At 42.9% G+C, this 20,405-nt stretch overlaps 1 protein-coding gene across 1 annotated transcript; it reads left to right on the forward strand.

Annotated features, from left to right (window-relative positions):
• The first annotated feature begins 16,683 nt into the window (after window positions 1-16,683).
• Otud1 (OTU deubiquitinase 1) lies at window positions 16,684-19,661 on the forward strand. The gene has a single exon (XM_036187838.1). It carries the CDS (start codon window positions 17,081-17,083, stop codon window positions 18,452-18,454), a length of 1,374 nt encoding a protein of 457 aa, XP_036043731.1. The 5' UTR covers window positions 16,684-17,080; the 3' UTR covers window positions 18,455-19,661.
• Window positions 19,662-20,405: the final 744 nt, after the last annotated feature.

Consider the following 20,405-nt stretch of genomic DNA (forward strand, 5'->3'; position numbering starts at 1 on the left):
GTGTTTGAACACTCAGTCCCTTGATAGGTGGTGCTGTTTTGATAGAGTGTGTCACCCAGCCTGGAATTCCTATGACCCCAGCTGGGGTCTGATTAATTTGTTAAGAGTATCTGACAGAACTTAGGGCAATCTTAGTTTTGTGGGGTTTCCCAGGATAGAAATGGGAAGTTACGTGATGAGATGCAGAAGGAGAGGATGGAGGGGCCGGGGCAAACTATTTCAATGCCTCCTGTGGGAACCCAGTTTCCTAGTACAGTTGTCCAGAGGCAGCCCATGTACACAGCAAAGCTTTTGGCCAAGAGTTTTAATCAGACACAATTTCAGATGCTCAAAGGAGGGTCTTTCCCAGAGTCCACACATGGCTCTGAAAGCCCTCTTTTGTGGACAGAGTTCCACCCTGAGCTTACCTAAGGGTCCCACCCTTAGTCATTTCAGTAATCAAAACTCAGAGAGAAATCAAAGGCTTTGTAAACAAATCACAAACACACCTTGAGCACTTACCAACTTTCAAGAACTTTAGAATAGCTCAGAACCAACTATTATAGCCAAAGATGCACATTCCACCCTTGGAACTCGGAGTTGAAGGGGACTCAGGACTGTAGATGAAGACAAAAAATTCATATTTCTTATTGCACATCCAGAGAAATGAAGATATATCATTTCAATGATCAGGTAAGAGTCTTTTGTTTCTCTTTTATTCATTCATTTAACAAGTACCTACTTATTAACACTTGGCCCGTAGTTTACAAATGATGAAAGAAAGGCCTTCTGACACCTTTTCATATATGCTATTTATCTTGTGTCTCATAAAAAAATGGAGTCAGACAAAAATTAAAATACATTTACATGTATGTTGTGTGGACTGATTTCTAAAAGACAAGATTGACCGATATACAGAACATCAGATTGACAAGCTTCCTCATGATGTTTTTGAAATGTTTATTTTAAAAAATGGGAATCCTCACATAAAGTTCAGATTTGTGTACCAAGATGCTCTGTGCCCCAATGTGACTAATGAAGAAGTTCAGACATTTAAATGTCATTAAGATACATTTTTTACAGCTTGACGGAGAGTAAGTGATGGATATGATCAAAACTCACTGCATACATGTATAAAATTCTCAAGGAATGAATTTTTATAAAAAGAACGATATGACATTCTGCACCCACAGAGAGAACATAGTACTCCACACCGCTACTTTGGATACTTTTTGCCGTTGCTAAAAGAGTAAGAGTTCTGTCTAATGACATGAAAACTATCCAGCACAGCGAATAAAAACCTACTGTAGAGAAAATATGTAGTGTGATCCTATGACGAAAAACAGAAAAATGTTATGGGCACAATGTGTATGATATAGGATGTCTATCATATAATATATATATATATATATATATAATTCATATACACATGAAATACATACTAGTTACCACTGGAGTGGGAGATAAAGAGATGGGAGGTAGAGAGGATGTTATGGAATGGAAGTTCAGTTTTCAAGGAATCAAGCTTGGAAGCCAGAGCTTCATGCATAACTCTACCACCAATCCACAACCCCCTTTACTTTAAAATCTTTTTCACATATTTGCATTGTTTTCAAAAATTAAAAGCAATTTTGAAATAACTGAACACCAGTTGTCTTCATCCCTTTTTCTTGAGGCTTAGGAGAATGACTATAAAATAGGTAGGCCTTTTCAGCATTGGCCTCCAGGCCATTAAGGGTGTGTTTCTCAGTCTGTCTTTCTACCCTTCCAGAAGGAGCATGGAGCAGGGCTATGTTCTTTGTTCCCATTGGAGAGTCCCCATAAGGTCTTTAGGGGAAGTGAAAAGAATTTTTAAGTCTACTAATTTACAGATAATTTGAGACTAGGTAAGGATTATAAAGAATGGATAGTTTTTGGTAATGTTGTCATACAGACAACTGAGGTGTGTTAGAATCACCCTTGGCAACCGTTGATTATGTTTAGTAGATTTGTGTTCTACTTGTGTGTGAGCTCACACACAGACACAGGAGTATGCATGCAAGCCTGCACATGCTCTCACCCACTCCCATATTGTCTTCTGCATTTTCTGTTAAGCTCTTTATAAACAAGGCTACCGTGTTTTTCCTTCTGAAACTATCAGGCCTAGTTATCGCAAGGCCTGATCACTATCTTGGTGAAGTTAGTCAGAGGCAGGCAGGAGGGCACAGATCAAAATGTTTCTCAACTCTACCCTTTTTAAAATAAAGGAACAGAATTCAGGGAACTTGGGTACTGCGGCTCCTCCTCTTCAGTTCCGAGTGACTCAAATCTGGGCATGGAGACAAACATTCAAACTATGTCATTTAAACCTCCCTGTGAGTAGCAGTCCTGACTTCTCTCAGTTCTCAGTTGAATTCACAAGATGACAAATGCCACCTATGAGCAGGATTTCAAACTTGCTAATCAGTAGATAGCAATTCCAGCTATTTACCAGTAGGACCCAGTCATTTTTCCAAGCCCAAGCACACAGTGCCAATCCTTTCTCTACATTTTGCTCTATAGTTTTCTTAGAAAACCCCAACCAATTACAGATAGATTAGGAGAAATGTCTTAATATTGATTGACAGCTTGGTTGGATTGAGCATCTCCTAACAGATTTAGTAAACACAGCTCTGGGTGTATCTGGGGAGATTGTTTCTTAACAAAATTATCTTAGGGGAAAACACAGTAACGAAAAAGTCAACATGCTATGGCTGTCCAAGATTCATGCATATTTTTCTCAAAACTGTACACTTCAAAATTGTGTATTTCAGTAGTAAATGATTTTGAATATTCCCAATGCTGGGAAATGATGATAAATGTTTGATATATCATACATGACAGCCTGCTACAACCCTTACATTTTATACATGTATATTCTAACATTGTGATTGTTGCAATTCCATCCATCAAGGTACTACAGCTTGAGAGGATCAGAAGATCAAGGCGAGCATGGGCTATATGACAAGAACCTATCTCAAGGGAAAAAGAAAACTCAGGATGTAGTAAAAACTTGTAGATGATTTGATTTGTTAGTATTACTTGATTTAAATTCCCTAGAGTTGTGAGATCATTAAATAATAGGATTTTCACTGGGCATTAGTGACACATGTCTTTAATCCCAGCACTCGGGAAGCAGAGGCAGGTGGATCTCTGTGAGTTCGAGATGAGTTTGGTCTACAAAGTGAGTTCCAGGACAGCTAGGGCTACACAGAAAAAACCCTGTCTCAAAAAACAAACAAAAATAATAATAAAATAAAACAGATTTTAAAAATAGGATTTTCATCTTTAGCACAGGATTAAAGTTATTCAAGTAATTTCTTTTGACAATGAGCCATTGTATTATTATGTATATTATGTATTATTATTATTATTATTATTATTATTTTACAAAAGTTTACTACAATGTACAACAGGCTCCAGGATAACACTTCATCCTAACTATAGGTGGCAAAGATGTTATAGTAGGGAATACAGATGTTTAACAGGCTCCAGGATAACACTTCATTCTAGCTGTAGGTGGCAAAGATGTTATGACAGGGCATCCAGATTTTTAAATAGGAATGGAAGAGGGTCACCGTCATCTCAGATACGAGGAACAGCTTACTTTTTTTTTTTTTTTTTTTTTTCAAGATTACCTAATTCCACCTGTGGCCTGGGGTCCCTTGCCAGCAGCCTGAGCTTTTAGCTCCTCGGTTTCTTCTGCTCCTCTTTCTGTTTCTGTTTGAAAGCCTTGTCTTCCTTGTCCATCTCCTTGGCCTGCTTCTTGGGCTGTTTCAGGGCTTCCTTTTGCTGCCATGTTTGACACAACATGGTGCCTGCAGACAGTCCCTTCACCAGACCCTCTATTCAAGCAATTTTTTTTTTAAAAAAACTTCAGTTTGAGAAGAACCTGGAGGTTAAAATAGTTGAGTTGCTTTCACAGTTTCTGGAAATGTCACTTCTTGCCAGTGGCATGTCAGCCATGGTAGACGAGCCAGAGAAAAACTGTTAAGGTGTCTGCACATTATGAGGTGGTCTCTTATTTATTGAGTTCAACTGTCAGTTTTACAGAACGCTTTCTAAGGACGAGTATATATTCTTCACACATTGTTTACCAGGAGGCTTGCCTTTGTTGCCTATGTTCTGTTTTGATTGGACAGCGTTCAGGAGATAATTATAAAGAGCTTCCTGTGTCCTGGCTTCTTTGCGCATTCATTTTCAATTGTGTCTTCCTCAGATCTGAAGGAGACCATGAATTCTGTTCAAGGCAGCTCTGAGCCACCGAAGAGAAACTAGGGGCCAAGCTCACTCTGCTGAGTTGAAGAAAAGTTTGGGCCAGGAGTCACCATTGATCATACTCCAGCCATCATGTCTGAGGAACAGTGACAGAATTGGGTCCTTTCTCTTCTGGTGCCTTATTAAGTCATCAGCAGGCTACTGTGTCCAAGCCTAAGAGCCAGACGTGCACCCCCAGGCTCTCTCTCCATGTCTCTCTGGCACCCCCCATCTGTCTGTCTGTCTGTCTCCTCTTAATAAAGCTCTAAAAGGTTAAAAAAATTGGGTCCTCTCATGGTCATGTGACAGATAAATGTGGAAATAACTAGCAGACCACGGGTCTGGTGGTAATGCCAAGGGCTGGTACAGTGTATTGGCAGCCCTGACATAAGCATAATGGCTCATCTACAGAAATCCAGGTCTCCCCAGATGATCTGGGTAACTATGATGCAAACATTGGGCCATGGATATTTTCAGATGTAATGTTTTCACAATTGAACTTTTATGATAGTAAGAAAAAACCCACAAGTCTTTCACCCATAACTTATGATATATCACATCTTCAGTTTGATTCATTCTTTATCTAGTTAAAGTGGTTTTGTGGACTACTTCCAGAAGTTTTGTGACATGATCCTCCCCTCTAAAAATGAAGGTTTTTGTTTCTGAGATAGAATATTTAAATAGACAAAGACTACTAAAAATGTATGGGGAAAAGCAAAATTATAAATCCAAATAGGATTTCAATATTGCAGCTCTTTAAATATTCATTCTACCTGAGTAATTTGGTTTCAGAAAGCTTTTAATTATGTTATAGTATTATTTTGTGAAGGTGGAGGTGGGCTTGAGACAGGGTTTTGCTTTGTATCCCAGGTTGGCTTCAAACTCAAAATAATTCTTCTGCCTCTGCCTTCCAAGTCCTGGAATTACAGACATGTGTCACTATGTTTTGTTGCTTTATTGTTTTAACCATTACATTTAAAGCAGACACACAGAGTACCATGCATCTACCAGAAAAGTACATAAAACTTTCTACAATTTACACAGTAATGTCTGAGTGTTGTGCTGAGATGTTTATAAATGAGACATACCCCTTCCTTCCAAGCACAATACTGACTCAAAATGCATAATTCACACACCATAAAGTATATCACTCTAAAAAGTATAATACAATGGTTTTAAAAATACTTTTAAAAACTATTTTTAGATTTATTTTGTGTGTGAGTGTGTTGCCTGTATTTGAAGGTCAAAAGAGGGCATTAGATCCAATGGGACTGGAGTTAAAGATGGTTGTGAATCACCATGTGAGTACTGGGAACTGAACCTGAGTATTCTGCAAGAGCAACAAGTGTTCCTAACCACTGAACCATCTCTTTACTCTCTCACAGGGTATATTAGTCAGCACAATAATCTAGTGTCCAAACATTTCCATCACCCCCAAAAGAAACATTAGTAATTAGCCTGCATTACTGCCTTTCCTAGCCCGTGACCACCACTATTTCCTTCCTTCCTTCCTTCCTTCCTTCCTTCCTTCCTTCCTTCCTTCCTTCCTTCCTTCCTTCCTTCCTTCCTTCTTTCCCATCTCCCCCTTTTTTTTTCTTTCCAGAGCTAGGGATCAAACATAGAGTGCTGATTTGTGGATTTTTTTTCCCTTTAAGTAATGCATTTTATATATGTGATGCTATGCAATAAGTAGCATTTTGCATGTGATTTATTTCACATGGTGTGGGAGGGCTAATCACATTGACAGCTTGACTGCAGGGAGACACGGCTCTGGTTATGTCTGTGAGGGTGCTTCCAGAGAGGCTTAACTGAGGAGGAACTAACTGTCAGTGGTGGGACAGGGACACTGTCACCCCTAACGGCATTCCCCTAGTTTGATAGGACTGTGGCTCAGGGAAAACCAGGATTCATGTGCTTGATGTAGACCAGCTTCAGGATTAGGCAGTTGATGAAGCAGGGCTGGACTGTGGTTTAGACAGGAGGATTGGAGATAGAGAGCTGCTCAGGTCAGATATGCCAAGAGCATGGGTGCAGGCTTCCGAAAGAAGAGATGAGTACAAAATAAGACATGCCCAAGTGTGGGGACCAGCACCTCCAGAAAAGGGAGCTATGGATTGTCTTAGCTGTGGCCATACATAGTCTACCATTTTGATGGCTCTCAAGTTACATTTCAAAAAGCAGCCGAGAAACTCTCTTCTTTTCTTTCTTTTAACAAATGAGGTGGCTCTAGGGAAGCCTTGGATGGAAATACAATCTGATAAAACCAGAAGCCACTAGGGCTGCACAAGGTGCTTAGCATGTATCTTTTCCCTGTAAATGGAGTTTCCTGGAAAACTTCAGGTTATAGCTAAGGAGGAGAAAAGGCTTTAAGCACTTGTTCAGGCTGGAATTCTTGCTCTTTGCTGATGAGAGGCTACACCTGGGTCTGGGGGTCAGTGGGCTTCTTTCCCTTCTCCTGTCCCCATAAGATTCTCCACTCTACCTTGGTCTACCATGAATGTGGCTGGGGCCATCTCCTAAGCTGGGGTCCTAGACTCAACAAGAAAGAAAACTGGAGAAAACAAGATGCGCACCCAACATGAATACTTTGTGGTTCAACCCAGCAGATTCAGTGTGACTAGCCTCCTTTTACTTCCCTGCCTTCTCCACCACAATGGCCTGGACTGGATGCTTTCAGATTCAAAGCCAAAACCGATGCTTCCTTCCTGAATAAGAAATGAGAAAAGTAACGAACACGGTATGTTTTTTAGGTTCATTTGTGTTTTCGAGGTTCATTATGTTTTCAAGGTTCATTCATGTAGCATGTGTTAGTACCTTGTTCCAGTTATGATTGACTTAATATCCCATTGTGGGCCTATGTCACGCTTTGTTTATCTGCTCTTTGGTGCATGGATAGTGTGGCTGTTTTTATTTTATGGTTATTATGAATAATGTGACTGTGAACGTGGATAGACAAGTTGTAATATGGATACATATGTTTTCATTTCTCTGGGAACAGAATGTCTGGATTGTATGGGCAACTCTCTGAGTATTTGCTCTGGTTTGAGTATGTTCCCCTAGGCTTCATGTGCTGGGAGATTGGACCTCAGAGTGATGACAGCCAGAGGGGTGGGGCCAGCTGAGAATTACTAGTGGCAGATGACTGCCACCCTCATCAGCTTAAACTGCCTTCCTCTGTTGCCATGGGATGGCATCCTCCCCTATGCACGGCTGCCATTGTGATGCCATCTGCCATAGGATAAGCCTTCATTAGAGCTGTGCAGATGCTGGCTCTGTGCCTTTGACCCTCTACAACTGTGACTCAAATAAACGTTCTTTTTCGTGTGTGTGTGTGTGTGTGTGTGTGTGTGTGTGTGTGTGTGTGTGTGCAGTAAACTTCATTGATGGTATTCAAGAGAGTAGAGCTCCCTAAGCATACCATCCCCCATCTCCCCTTCTTCTGGGGGTCTGGTATGGAACTGTGAGGAGAGATGTTCAGTGTTGCGGCTTGAGTTGGGACAGAGACTCCTCAGCAGCTGATAACCTCCCTCTTCCTCACACATTCTTTCTGGGGTGGGTGGTTCAGGGCTTCTTACTCCTTGGAGGCCAAGTAGACTATGAGGTCCACCACACTGTTGCTATATTCATAGTCACACCAGGAAATGAGCTTCATGAAGTTGTCATTAGAGCAATGCCAGCTCCAGCATCAAAGGTGGAAGAGTGGGCGTCACTAAGTCCTAGGAGACTACCTGGTCCTCAGTGCAGCCCAGGATGCCCTTTAGTACATCCTCTGATGCCTGCTTCACTACCTTTTAATACAATCCCACTTGGCAGCTTTCTCCATCTAGCATGTTAGATCTTTAACAGACACACTGTGGGTAGGAACTAGGGAAGGCCATGCCAGTGACCTTCCCATAGAGCTCTGGGATGACCTTGGCAGTAACAGTGGATGCAGGGATGATGTTCTGGGCAGCCCCATGGCCATCACACCACAGCTAAACTTATATATATGTATATATGTGAAGCATCCAAACTTAGATATTTGGTTATAATAGTAGAAAATGAATTAATATAGTTACCTTCTATAGGACTGTCAAAATGTTTTTCAAAATGTATACAAAGTTTTATCTCAAAAGCAATGCACCATATGGACTCTAGAAGCTTTCAGTTCTGCTTTTGTTATGTTTTTGTACAGTGATGGATTCTAGAGCTTAAGGTCTTGACTATAATGGGCAGGCACTATACTTTTGAACACCTTCCCCCAACCATCCCTGTATCTGCCAATGATTAATATCTCACCCCTTTACAGCTCCCTCTCTAAATCAGATAAGCCTCTGATTCAAGATCCTTGATCTTCTAAGGGCTGGATTTATTTGTTTACACCGCCACACTCTGCCTAGCTTGGTTTTTGTAACCATCTTGGTGAGTGTGAAGTATGTCTTATTGGGGTTCCAATTTGCATTCCTGAACACCAGGGATACTGAGAATCTTGAGTGTTTATTGGCTGGGTTTTGGCCTGGTGGTAGTGGTGGTGGTGGTCCATGCCTTTAATCCCAGCACTTGGGAGGCAGAGGCAGGTGGATCTCTGTGAGTTCGAGGCCAGCCTGGGCTACAGAGTGAGTTCCAGGACAGCCAGGCTACACAGAGAAATCCTGTCTCAGAAAAAAAAGAAAAAGAAAACAGACTGGTTTTCAAAAATTTACTGTTGTCTTATATAACTTCTATATACAGTATATTCTGGATACAAGTCCTTTATTAGATATATGACTTGTAAGTAAATACATTTTCCTACTCTTTATGATTTCTTTATGACATGCCCTGAATCACAGTGCTTCAATTTTTGATGATACCCAAAATATCTATAGTTTTCTCTTGTTGTTAATGCTTTAAGCATCAGACCTAGGAAACTATTATTTAACTCACAGCTATGAGGAATTAGGCCAAACATTTTTTCTAAGGATTTTTATAATCTTAGCTCTTGTCTTTGGTGTAACAAGTCTTTCTCTGGAGACTTCTTATTATGAATGCTCAACCTTAGCTTAGGCTTGTTCCTAAATAGTTCTTATAACTTAAGTTAACCCATTTATACTAATCTACATTCTGCTATGTGGCTATTGAAATGACAAAGATAGCTGGCTTCCTGGACAGCCATCCAAAGTTCCTCTGCAACATTGGGGCATCCATCATTGCCTAAAAGGCCTAGGACATTGACTTTTCTGTGAAGGAAGAATTTTGAAGGACTGTCCTACCTTGTCTTAGCAAAGTTTGGCAGCCGCCTTTTTGTGTGTCCTGTTTGTCCAATTTGTACAGTATACTGTCAGCAGGTGAGTCAAGGGCAGTTTCTTGCCCAAATAGCTAGCTTTGTCACATTAAAAGCAAACTCCAACTGGAGGTTTGTGATGCCTATCATCCTTTTTTGAAATAAATTGTTGCTGCCAGAAGCAGATGTGTCTCACTGTCATGAAAAGTCTTAGGTTATTAAAACATCTTAAATGCCATATCCTGTAGGTTTCTGAAGTGTTTGAAGATCATCTATCTAAAATATATCTCCATTTGACCTTGGAAACATACCTAACGTAGTCACAAATTTGATTGTTATAGATGACTAAATACTAACCTGCATTTCTTATTATCTTAAATAGTTTGTAATTATAAATTTGGAGAACTAGATATTTACAGTACATTGTTAAATCAGCTGCATTGGTACAATACCTTAAACAAGAGTAGAAAAATACAGTATAACAAAAATAACCTTACATTTGTATCAATATACAAAAAAATACCTTAAATAAGAGTAGAAACATACATATAGTATGTCCTAACAAAAATAACTCAAATTTTTATTGATATACAAAGATCCACACCAATGTAAAATATTTGAGATGAGCAATTTCTTTTTATTTTAAAAGTAGATTCAACAATCTACCCTTTCCTCTATAATTTCTACACTATATCCCTGCCTTTTTACTTTCAGAAAGAAATCCCCTAATCTCCTTTGCTCAGCTTTCTCCCAGACCATGACCACCACCAATTTGCAATCAATAAACCCCCCTAAATGATAATAAAGATCCATAATCCATTAAATGACCGAAAACCACCCACCCCACCTCTTGGGAATTTGGGCACCATGTTCTCTACTTCTTCTTATCTAGGGGCAATGGCATCTCTAGGGGAGCCCGAAAAAATTGAGATAATAGTCAAGTCTTGGGAGAGCTGGCTGTTTTATTTTTTGTTTAGTCTCTGTGTGATGGGAAATATGCAGAGACTATCTGAAGTCCTGGCTGGAGTAGTGTGTGAGGTTGGACCATGTCAACTAGGAACTCTGAAATTGTTCTCGATGTAGAATTTTGAGGAAACTGCAACAGAAGCATTTTGAGAGGCTGGATTGCCTCAGCTACTTATCTTTATTAGTGTCTGGTCCTTTTGTTCTGAAAACACACAAACTTTTAAAGATAGCATACATATCTGCATTAACACAAGTAGGGAATGTGTTGTGTGCACAAGTCAGCTAAAGATGGCTTTCTGTTTTTTTGTTTGAGAAGGTAAAAGCCATCTGCCAACTTTGTAAGCCTGTTTGGACTGCATAAACAAAACCTTATCCATGCCATATGAAAGGATGGCATATAATAGTAAGTCATGAGGACTCCGCAGCCAACAAGATTTATCATGACTCATCCAGTCTCAGAACTGTTCCCACATAGAGGGATCAGCACATATATCACCTGTCTTGAAGTCTTTCCTGTAGCCAAGATCCTCAGGTCTCCCCCAATCAAATCTGAACTTTATTGATTTTGAAGAAGTCCATAGCTTTTTGTTTTCTGTGGAAACAAAGGCATAACCTCTCCTCCAAAGCCACACATTTCCTGACTTTTATTCTGAAGTTAAGACATCTTTAAAATGTATAGGCTAGTTTAATTCGGCAGTTTTCCCCTCAATCCAAAGTCTCTCTCTCAGGAGCTCTTTTTTTGTTCATTAGCATTAAAAAAAATTCAAAGTCAACAAAGCATCATACAGGATCCAGACACCCTGTATATTTTCCATCCTTATGTAACTTATTCTTTTTATATTACTTTACTCTCTCTTTAAAGACTTTATTTTTAACCATTTTATGACTAACATAATAGCCTTTTTCTTTTCTTTCTTCAACATTTACACACCTTTTGAAGCATTTGTACCTATTTAGAGGTTTTCTGTGTCTGGAGCTGGCTTTCTGTTCATCTGCAACTTTCTCTGACCATGTGAGCCAAACTTTAAACACTAGGCTACTGCTACTTGGCTCTGGTGACTGGTTCTGACCCCCTCAATTCAGTGAGAGCCTAGCCTCATGCCAGCGGGTACCGGCCCACAGCTGCATTTACTTGCCCCAGCTCTGGGATTTGTTGTGTCCACATACTGCAGGCGTTTGTACCCAGTGTTGGCTGCTCAAGTACTCAGCTGAACAGCATAGCCTCTTAAAAGAGACATACTTCTTTTCTTTCTTTCTTCCTTTCTTTCTTTCTTCCTTTCTTTTTATAACAAGTATGCAGATGCCATTTATTTGGTCCATAAATCCCGTATATTTGTTTACAAAACATCAAATATAAATAACCTGAAACTGTAACAAATACACAAAAATTGGCTTCTTACACAGACATACCAGGCAGTACAAACTGAAAATTTGAGTAAATTAACATTGTTTTACATTAATATACACATTGCCAGGTAACATTTATTTATTTATTTATTTTGTTTTGTTTGTTTGTTTTGTTTTGGGAGCTGAGGATCTAACCCTGGGCCTTGTGCTTGCTAGGCAAGAGCTCTACCACTGAGCTAAATCCCCAATCCTGCCAGGTAACATTTAAAAAACAAGTTTCAATGCATAGCACTTTACACTTCTGTGAGTCTTTCAGGTAAGAGTATGAAAATGGTTAGATCTAGGCTAAAAATAAATCTTCTCTAGCCAAAAATAAAGGCATAATATTTATAACCAGGTCTCAGCATTCCTACCCCACAGTATTTCCCACTAGGAAATGACAGCTAAGGCTATTTACAGGGAAGGCAACATGCACACGTCCTCTTAGCTCCTCACTGGTCCACCTGGCTTTGTTCACAGGGTCTTGAACACTACATCAACACAGCAACACAGTCTTTAACAATCTTAGCAAATGGATGCTTTCCCAGGAGCAAAACCAAAGCCACCACAGCCCATGCTTTCTCTCTGCTTCTATATGCCTAATCTACCAAGGATTGCCAAGAAGCGGCGTCTTCTAAGTTTGGAACTTATTTCATTTTATTTTTTAGCTTTTTGGGGCCCTATATGGATTTATGTGCCCCACATTGGGTGCCAAATAACATGAGTCTTTGTACTGACAGCCCGCTCCTAAATAATGACATGGAGACTTCTTATTATGAATTCTTGGCCTTAGCTTAGGCTTGTTCCTAACTAATTCTTATAATTAAATTAACCCAGCCTAGCTATTCAGCTCTTTATTACACCAATCACAGCAATATGTCTTCATACAGTGTACAAATATCACACAACACTTTGGGATTTTAATTTTTATGAGACAAGAAATCTAACTTTTGTTGCATATAGGTATCCAATTCTTTCTTTACTGCGTTGTCTTGACATACTGTTTAAAAATCAGTTGAGGGGCTGAAAAGATTGCCAAGTGGTTTGGACTCTAGTGTGGTACCCAGTACCAACATCTGATGTCACTATAAACTGTAACTCCAGCCCTAGGGGGAATCTGATTCCCCTTTTCTGGCCTTTACAGGCATTAATACACATGGCATATACATACACATAAAGTAACATAAATGTTTACAACAAAAATGTATGAATTTAATTTTTTAACTATGAATTATATGGCAATGACCCATGTTTATCTTCAAGGAAGTAGCATAAGGCTCTTATATTACTGTAGGCTTGTGGTAAGTTTTGGAATTTAGGAGTTTGGGTCCACCATCTTGTTCCATAGTAGGCTTATAAAGAAATGATAAATGAGGAAATAGATGAATGCTTGCAGTGTTTTTGAAGTCTCATTTTATTGGGGAAGGTAAGAAACACTGAGCTGGTGGTTCTTAGTATATGTGTTGTAGGAAAAATGTATTAGGATTGTGTTTTATAAATATACTTCTGGTTGTGCTGCCTGGAAAGCATGAGAGACTCCATTTCTGAGTACCCTGTAACTGGCAGCATAGTTGGTACTCAATAAATGCTCCTTGATGAGCACCTTATCCAATGAACAAATACACTGGGTTTCTGGCTGGTAATTGCTAACATTTCCTGTTTTTCTAGTGTATTAAAGAACAAGTTCTAGTTTAGAATCTTTTTTTTTTTTTTTCAAAACTTCTGCTACTTTTCTGCACATAATATTCTAGGCAGGTAACTTTCCAGGACGGAATCATTAGTTCTCTCATCCTCAGGGAGGCCTTTCTGGTACTCTATGTATACTATGGATCCCCACCATGAATATACAGTTTAGTCCAGTCTACCATACTCATGTGAGCCAAAGGAGAAAGCAAGGCCCTAAGTCAAGGCTCAGACCTTCTAGTTTTTGTGCCTCTTCCTAACTGGCACACTAGACCCAACCCTTGTCTTCCGTGGACTTGGCACACTGTTTAGCTTTCTTGTGTTTACCTCGACTTGTTGCCACAGATTACTTGAAGATTTGAGTTTTCATATTTTCCTTATCTCCCTCAGGCTCGTGTTATGTTGACTAGTGCTGCTAGTCACACACTGGTACTCAGTAAATATTAATTGAAGATTATCCTACTGTCAACAGTATTTTCTTGTTTCACCACCCCAGTTACTGAAAAGCTGAAGGCTGAGTTTACAGCAACGTGCTTAAAGACAGAGAACAATGGGTCCCCAACAAGTCAGGGACAAAATCTAGTTTTCCTTATAATGGCAGTCATTTACTTTCTCCTCAATGAATTTACCTAGCAGGTTGGAACATTTGAGCATTTGACAATCCCTAGTATCTAGCAAGTCCTTGAAAGCCCTGGCTAGAGCCAAGAGACCTACATACCAATTCTGACTTCTTCAGTGTCTCCATTCATTCCTTCATTCAGTAAATACCAGTTCCATTGTGTGCCTAGTACTGTGCTAGAGCAAAATTGTTGTGAAATATTCCTTTCCACTGTGTGAGGATGTGTCACTGTAATTCATTTAATAAAAAGCTGAATGGCCAATAACTAGGCAAGAAGAGGTTAAGTGGGACTTCTGGGAACAGAGAGGAAGAAAGGTGAGTCACCAGCCAGTTGCAGAGGAAGCAGGACATGCAGTGGGCGAGGTAAAAGCCAGGAGCCATGTGGCAGCACACAGATGAATAGAAATGGATTAATTGAAGTTATAAGAACTAGTTAGAAACAAGCCATGCTAAGGCCATCCTTTCATAATTAGTAAGTCTGTGTGTCATGATTTAGGGGCTGGCTGTCCAAAAAAGCCTGCTCTATGAGATGGTCATTTCACTCACTGTGTTCAGAATCTAGATAGACATTAGCAGGCTGCAAAGCCATTGGGATGAACTCTCCCTCGTGGACTTTAGAACTCACCCCCGCCCCACACACACACACACCTAGAAAGGGAAGTGCATCTTTAAGATTTAAATTACCATTTAAAAAGTGGAAGGGTTTTTTTTTTTTTTTTAGGAGCATTAAGACAAAGCCACTTTCTCCTGGTCAAAAGAATAGATCAAGATAGTTCTATGTCTAAACTGGGGTGGAGGCACAACAGGCTAAGCTGTATTACAATGGGGAGGAGGAGGAATAATGATTCTCTTAATAACATGCATTTCCTTCCCAGAAGACCTCACCCACACTGCAACCACTGTCAGGCCCTGGCCTTCCTGCTTTTTTGAGGTCTCTTTCAGAAAAGGGCAACTTCCTCTTCTGCACCATTTACTTGAAGATACCAGGCATGTTTCTGTGAACACGGTGGGCTTTCTCACTTTTCTGTAAAGCTACTATTACCAGACTTACGGGTCACAGCCAGTGTTCTGACTCAGGTTTGGCTATCTTTCCTCAACAAGGCCACTAAAGGTAGACTGGAAGGCAGAAAAAGGAGACTTATTCAGTGAGGTCGCACTGGACAGAGGGCCGAATCTCCAAATTCTGCCTTGGAGCTGAGCCTCCTGACATGAGATGTAAGGTTTAAATACAAACAAGAGCTATGGAACCAAACACTAGCAAGCTCACCACTATCTCAGCTCTAAATTTCTCCCACAATGTCATCCCCAGAAAAAATAAATTTCTCTGGAGGCCCTCAGGGCTCCAGCCATTTCTACTTCCAGTGGTAGATCCCTGGGGAAAATTCTAATCTGTGTGTGTGTGTGTGTACATTTTTCCCAATGGGCTAATAGTCAAAGAGGGAGCACAAATGATATTATAACACACCCATTCCTGCCTTGATAGGTGGATTACATCATCCCTTACAGGTGCAGCAGCTGGCCAAACTCCACTGCTGAACCTGCTGGCCCGCCTTTTCCAGTCCTTATTTAAAAGGGCATGGCTTTTTCTTTTTCCTCTCCTCCCTTTTCTGGCCACCTGCCATGATTAGCAGTTTGCCTACCCTCTCAAACATAAATAAAATTGTCCCCAATCTTCCTTCTTTTAAAATCCTTTAAGGAGACTAATAATCCCCAAGGAGGGACCCAAAGTAACAAACGGAACTTACATTCCAGTGGAATGGTGGCAAGTAACACAACCCACAGACTGTTTTTCCATACCAAGAAATAGCCTCCACATTCAGTCTGAATGTCTGGAAACTAAATTTAACAGTGGATTGAAGCTCAGAATAAAGCAAACGCGACTGTTACCGTGAGTAGGTACCAGTTTGATATAAAGTGGCTATATATATATATATAGCTTTTTCCTTTGCGAAGGAAACACGGCTGTTTTTCATTTTTCTATGTTGTCCCACAGTACAGGTGGTGAGCCTGCCTCTCAAAGTTGAGCAGCCCCATCTACTTTGAAAAGGCCTTGAGTGGTATGCCATTTGGTATTCCGAGGAGAGCTGTTTTAACGACTTCCTTTCTCCCGTGCATTTCCCAGGTCACTTGAGTTAGGGGTACAGGAGCGTCCACTTTTGCTTAGCCCTGGGAGCAAGACCACGGTGAAGACTGGCCCTAAACACATGCACCCCAGGCACGGATTCAAGAAGTTGATGATTGCCGCAGGCCCTGCAAGTTTCAAAGCAGAGCTCCGTCCCTAGTCCGGAAGCTTTTAGAAACGTGCTTTTTTCCAACCTACGCGTTTGCCCCATCTCCGCCGGCCCCGCCAAAGCGCCACACGAGAAGCACCGCCAGGTAGGTACCTGGCAGCGGCTCACCGGAGTCCCGCTGGCAGCGCCCTCAGCGCGCATGCCCGAGGCCCAGCGCCCCCCGCCCCACTCCCCCGCCTCGGCCACGCCCATGAGGCCGCCACCTAGGGGCGGGGCGGCCCCCGCTTGAATGGGGCGCGCATTCCAGCGGGACCACGTGACGCGGCCGCGCGGCCTGAGGTAAACAAGCGCGGCCCCGCCTCCCACCATCGGCGCGCTGCACTCCTGCTCGCGGGCGGGCGGCGCTCGGCAGCGCGGGCCGCTTCTCCAACCGTCCCCAGCGGCCGGCGCGGGGCACAGCTGCGGCAGCGTCCTGCGCCCGAGTCCCCGGCCGAGCGCGCGCCCTCCGGTGCTGCCCTCTGGCCGCCCGCGCGCTGTGGCGCAGCAGGAATTGGGTCGCGGCCCGGGCGCTATTCGCGGCTCCTGACGCGGCGGCCCGCGGCGCTGAGCTCAGCGCTATTCTCGGGCTCCCGGGGCACTGCGCCCGAGGGTGTGTCCCCGACCCGGGCTCGCAGCTATAAGGGGCCGCGGGCGGCCTCAGCCATGCAGCTCTACAGCAGCGTGTGCACCCACTACCCTGCGGGCACGCCGGGCCCCACGGCCGCCGCCCCGCCTGCCGCCGCCTCCACCTTCAAGGTCTCCTTGCAATCAGCCGGCCCCGCCGCCGCCCCGGAGCCGGATACCGGAGAGCGCCCACCCGCCGCGGCCACCGAGCCCCGCGAAGCCGCCGCCGCCGCCGCCGCCGCCATGCCCGCCTTCTCTGCCTGCTTCGAGCGGTCCGGGACCGCCACCGCCGCCGCCGCCGCCGCCCCGCCCGGCGCGTGCTGCAAGCCGCCGCTGCCGCCGCACTTCACGTCCACGGCGCACATCGCCGTGCGGGCCCTGGGCGCCGAGTGCCTCCTGCTGCCGCCGCCCGCGGCCCCCGCGCCGCCGCGCCGCGGTTCCTCCGCCTGGCTGCTGGAGGAGCTGCTCCGGCCCGACGAGCCCGCCGCCCCGATCGCCGCCCGCGACGTGCCCGACAGGAACTTCCGACTGAGCGAGCACCGCCAGGCCCTGGCGGCCGCCCAGCACCGGGCCCCTGCACCGGTGTCCGGCAGCCCCGAGTCCGGCCCCGGCCCGTGGGGCGAGGAGCGCCGGGCGGAGCGGAGTCCCCGAGGTTGGGATCGGGCGGGCGGTCGCAGCGACGCCTCCGGGACCGACGCGCCTCGACGGCACGACCCCGAGGCCGAGGCTACCCCGGTGCCCGCCGCGCTCTCCCGGAGCAGCGGCGGCGAGCCGGCCCAGGACGGCGCGGGCGAAGCGGCAGGCGCGCCCCGGGCCGATCCGAGAGACGAGAAGCTCGCCCTGTACCTGGCGGAGGTGGAGAGGCAGGACAAGTACTTGAGGCAGAGGAACAAGTACCGCTTCCACATCATCCCCGACGGCAACTGCCTCTATCGAGCCGTCAGCAAGACTGTGTACGGGGACCAGAGCCTGCACCGGGAGCTGAGGGAGCAGACTGTGCACTACATCGCGGACCACCTCGACCACTTCAGCCCCCTGATTGAGGGCGACGTGGGGGAGTTTATTATCGCTGCTGCCCAAGATGGGGCGTGGGCCGGGTACCCCGAATTGCTGGCCATGGGGCAGATGCTGAATGTGAATATACACTTAACTACTGGAGGGAGACTGGAGAGCCCCACCGTGTCTACCATGATCCACTATCTGGGCCCAGAGGATTCTCTAAGGCCTAGTATTTGGCTCAGTTGGCTCAGCAACGGACACTATGATGCTGTTTTTGACCACTCCTATCCTAACCCAGAGTATGACAGTTGGTGCAAGCAAACCCAAATGCAGAGAAAACGCGATGAAGAACTTGCCAAGTCCATGGCCATATCCCTGTCCAAAATGTATATCGAACAAAATGCATGCTCTTGAAAAATCCGAGGACCTGACAAGCCGGGGAAATGGAGTACACCAGTTGTGTTGGGAAAACCACACGAACTCTAATTAGGGTAATGGCACTTTTCAACTTCCTAGTAGATTGGCTGTAGGTGTAATGCCTTAATCAGTTTTTAAATGTTCTCTCAGAGCTGCAGGTTGCTGGGCACCTGAATGATGTTTCCTGATAGGTTTGGGTGAGCCTGCTGCTATTTATAATTTGCTGTATAAAGTGAGCGCTACTTAATTTGCAAGCTGATGTCTCACGGTATGAATTTGTTCATTCCCGGTAGTCTATTTTCTATAAAAATGTATTTTTGCACATTTTTAAAAATGGGTGTACTTTAATCTATGACGTGTTCCAATTGCGAGAAATGGCTTTAAGCATAATCCAGAGAAGTGCTTTCTATGAAGTTTATTTCAGTTTGTGATTTAGTAGTTTACATTGCTAAAATATTTCACAATTCTTAATTATTTCAAATGGATATTTTGACACATTATGTTACCAGATGATTAGCCCATTCCACTTTGATGAAACAAGCGGATTTGTTGTTTGGGGGGAAATGTTATTTTTTTAGAACTAGTCCGCTTTGAAGACAGTTACGAAGGGATCGCTTGGGGACGATGTTTTTTTTCTTTAAAGGACAGTAAAGGCCTTACTTGAATAGAAGTCTACTGTTGCTGTGGCAGAATGATGATTCTGTACTCTGATGTTTAGAGTGTCTGCTGCTCTCGATTGTTTTCTTCTTATTCATCAACTTCTTAGGAAAGACGTTTAACATGTATGAAATTTTGTGAGACGTTCAGTCTCCTGCATTATACAGCTTCTTAGTTTCAACTAAGATTTAAAAAAATGAGCCTAAGTAGCTGGGCCTGACAGAATGGCCATTATTTTTAGCAGGAGGCTACTGTCTTAATATTCTGTCATATTGAAATTCTTCCAAAAGGCAAAATAGAATTTATCTTGTATTATGTAAAAATGTAAAGAGCTTGTATGGTTTGCTGGGTCAAACAGTGTTTCCAGCCAAAAAAAAAAAAGAATCTATGTGTTGCCACTTTTAACTACCTTTAGTGTATTTATTAAGTAATGAAGTTTGTACTTTTTTATTTTGTAACATTTTGTGATTGTTTTTGTACAATAATGTATTTGTACAATATAGCAGTTCTCAGCTGATGGAATGAATGAATAAAATGTATACTTTTACATCTTTCTGGCTAGAGTGTTTTTTAAATAGCCAGGTCTCTAAGAACTTATCAAGTGTACACAATTTTTTTTTTCACCTGTACAAATGCTCCAGAATCCTGGGAGGTTTCCCAAAGTCTCACATGAACAAGGAAGTATCATTCAAAGGGTAAATCTCAATGAAATATATTAAAAGGTGGAGTGACTCAAGAAGTTGCTCTTATTATTTCTAATTATAATTCCTATCAAATTACAGCTGTACCTTTGGCTAATGAATAGGAAAGTGCATTTCACCAGCCCAAGTCTAATTAAATGTCATAATTTGTGATCCATTCTTTTGGCTTAGACTTTCCTGTATTAAAGAGTAGCCAAAGTAGTGTCCTGAATTTACTTTATCAGTTCCTCCTGGCTATGGGAATCTACTTAAAATGTGTTAACTGGATTTAGTTGTAAAATTCATGTTATGGTATAAATATGCCCCCTTCAAAAATCGTGAGTTAAAACTTAACTCCCACTAGGTGGGGCATTTGGGAAGAGATTAAGTCAGGAGGGCTGTGGCCTCTTAAATGAAATATGCCTCTGAAAGGGGCTGAAAGATTTAGCTTTGGGCCTTTTTTGGACCTCTGCAGTTGGTGGATGCCTAGAGGCCACTCTTTGTAAAGGACTGACTTTTACCAGATAAGAAACTTGGCATTTTCTTGGACTTCCCAGCCTCTAGAAAGGTGAGAAATTTCTTTTATCGATCACCCAGTTTTAAGTGTTTTG

Source organism: Onychomys torridus, chromosome 5, assembly GCF_903995425.1.
Source record: "Onychomys torridus chromosome 5, mOncTor1.1, whole genome shotgun sequence".
Taxonomy (NCBI): Eukaryota; Metazoa; Chordata; class Mammalia; order Rodentia; family Cricetidae; genus Onychomys; species Onychomys torridus.

Coding starts and splice junctions, on each gene's coding strand:
- Otud1 (XM_036187838.1), top strand. CDS start 17,081: ATGCAGCTCTACAGCAGCGTGTGCACCCACTACCCTGCGGGCACGCCG.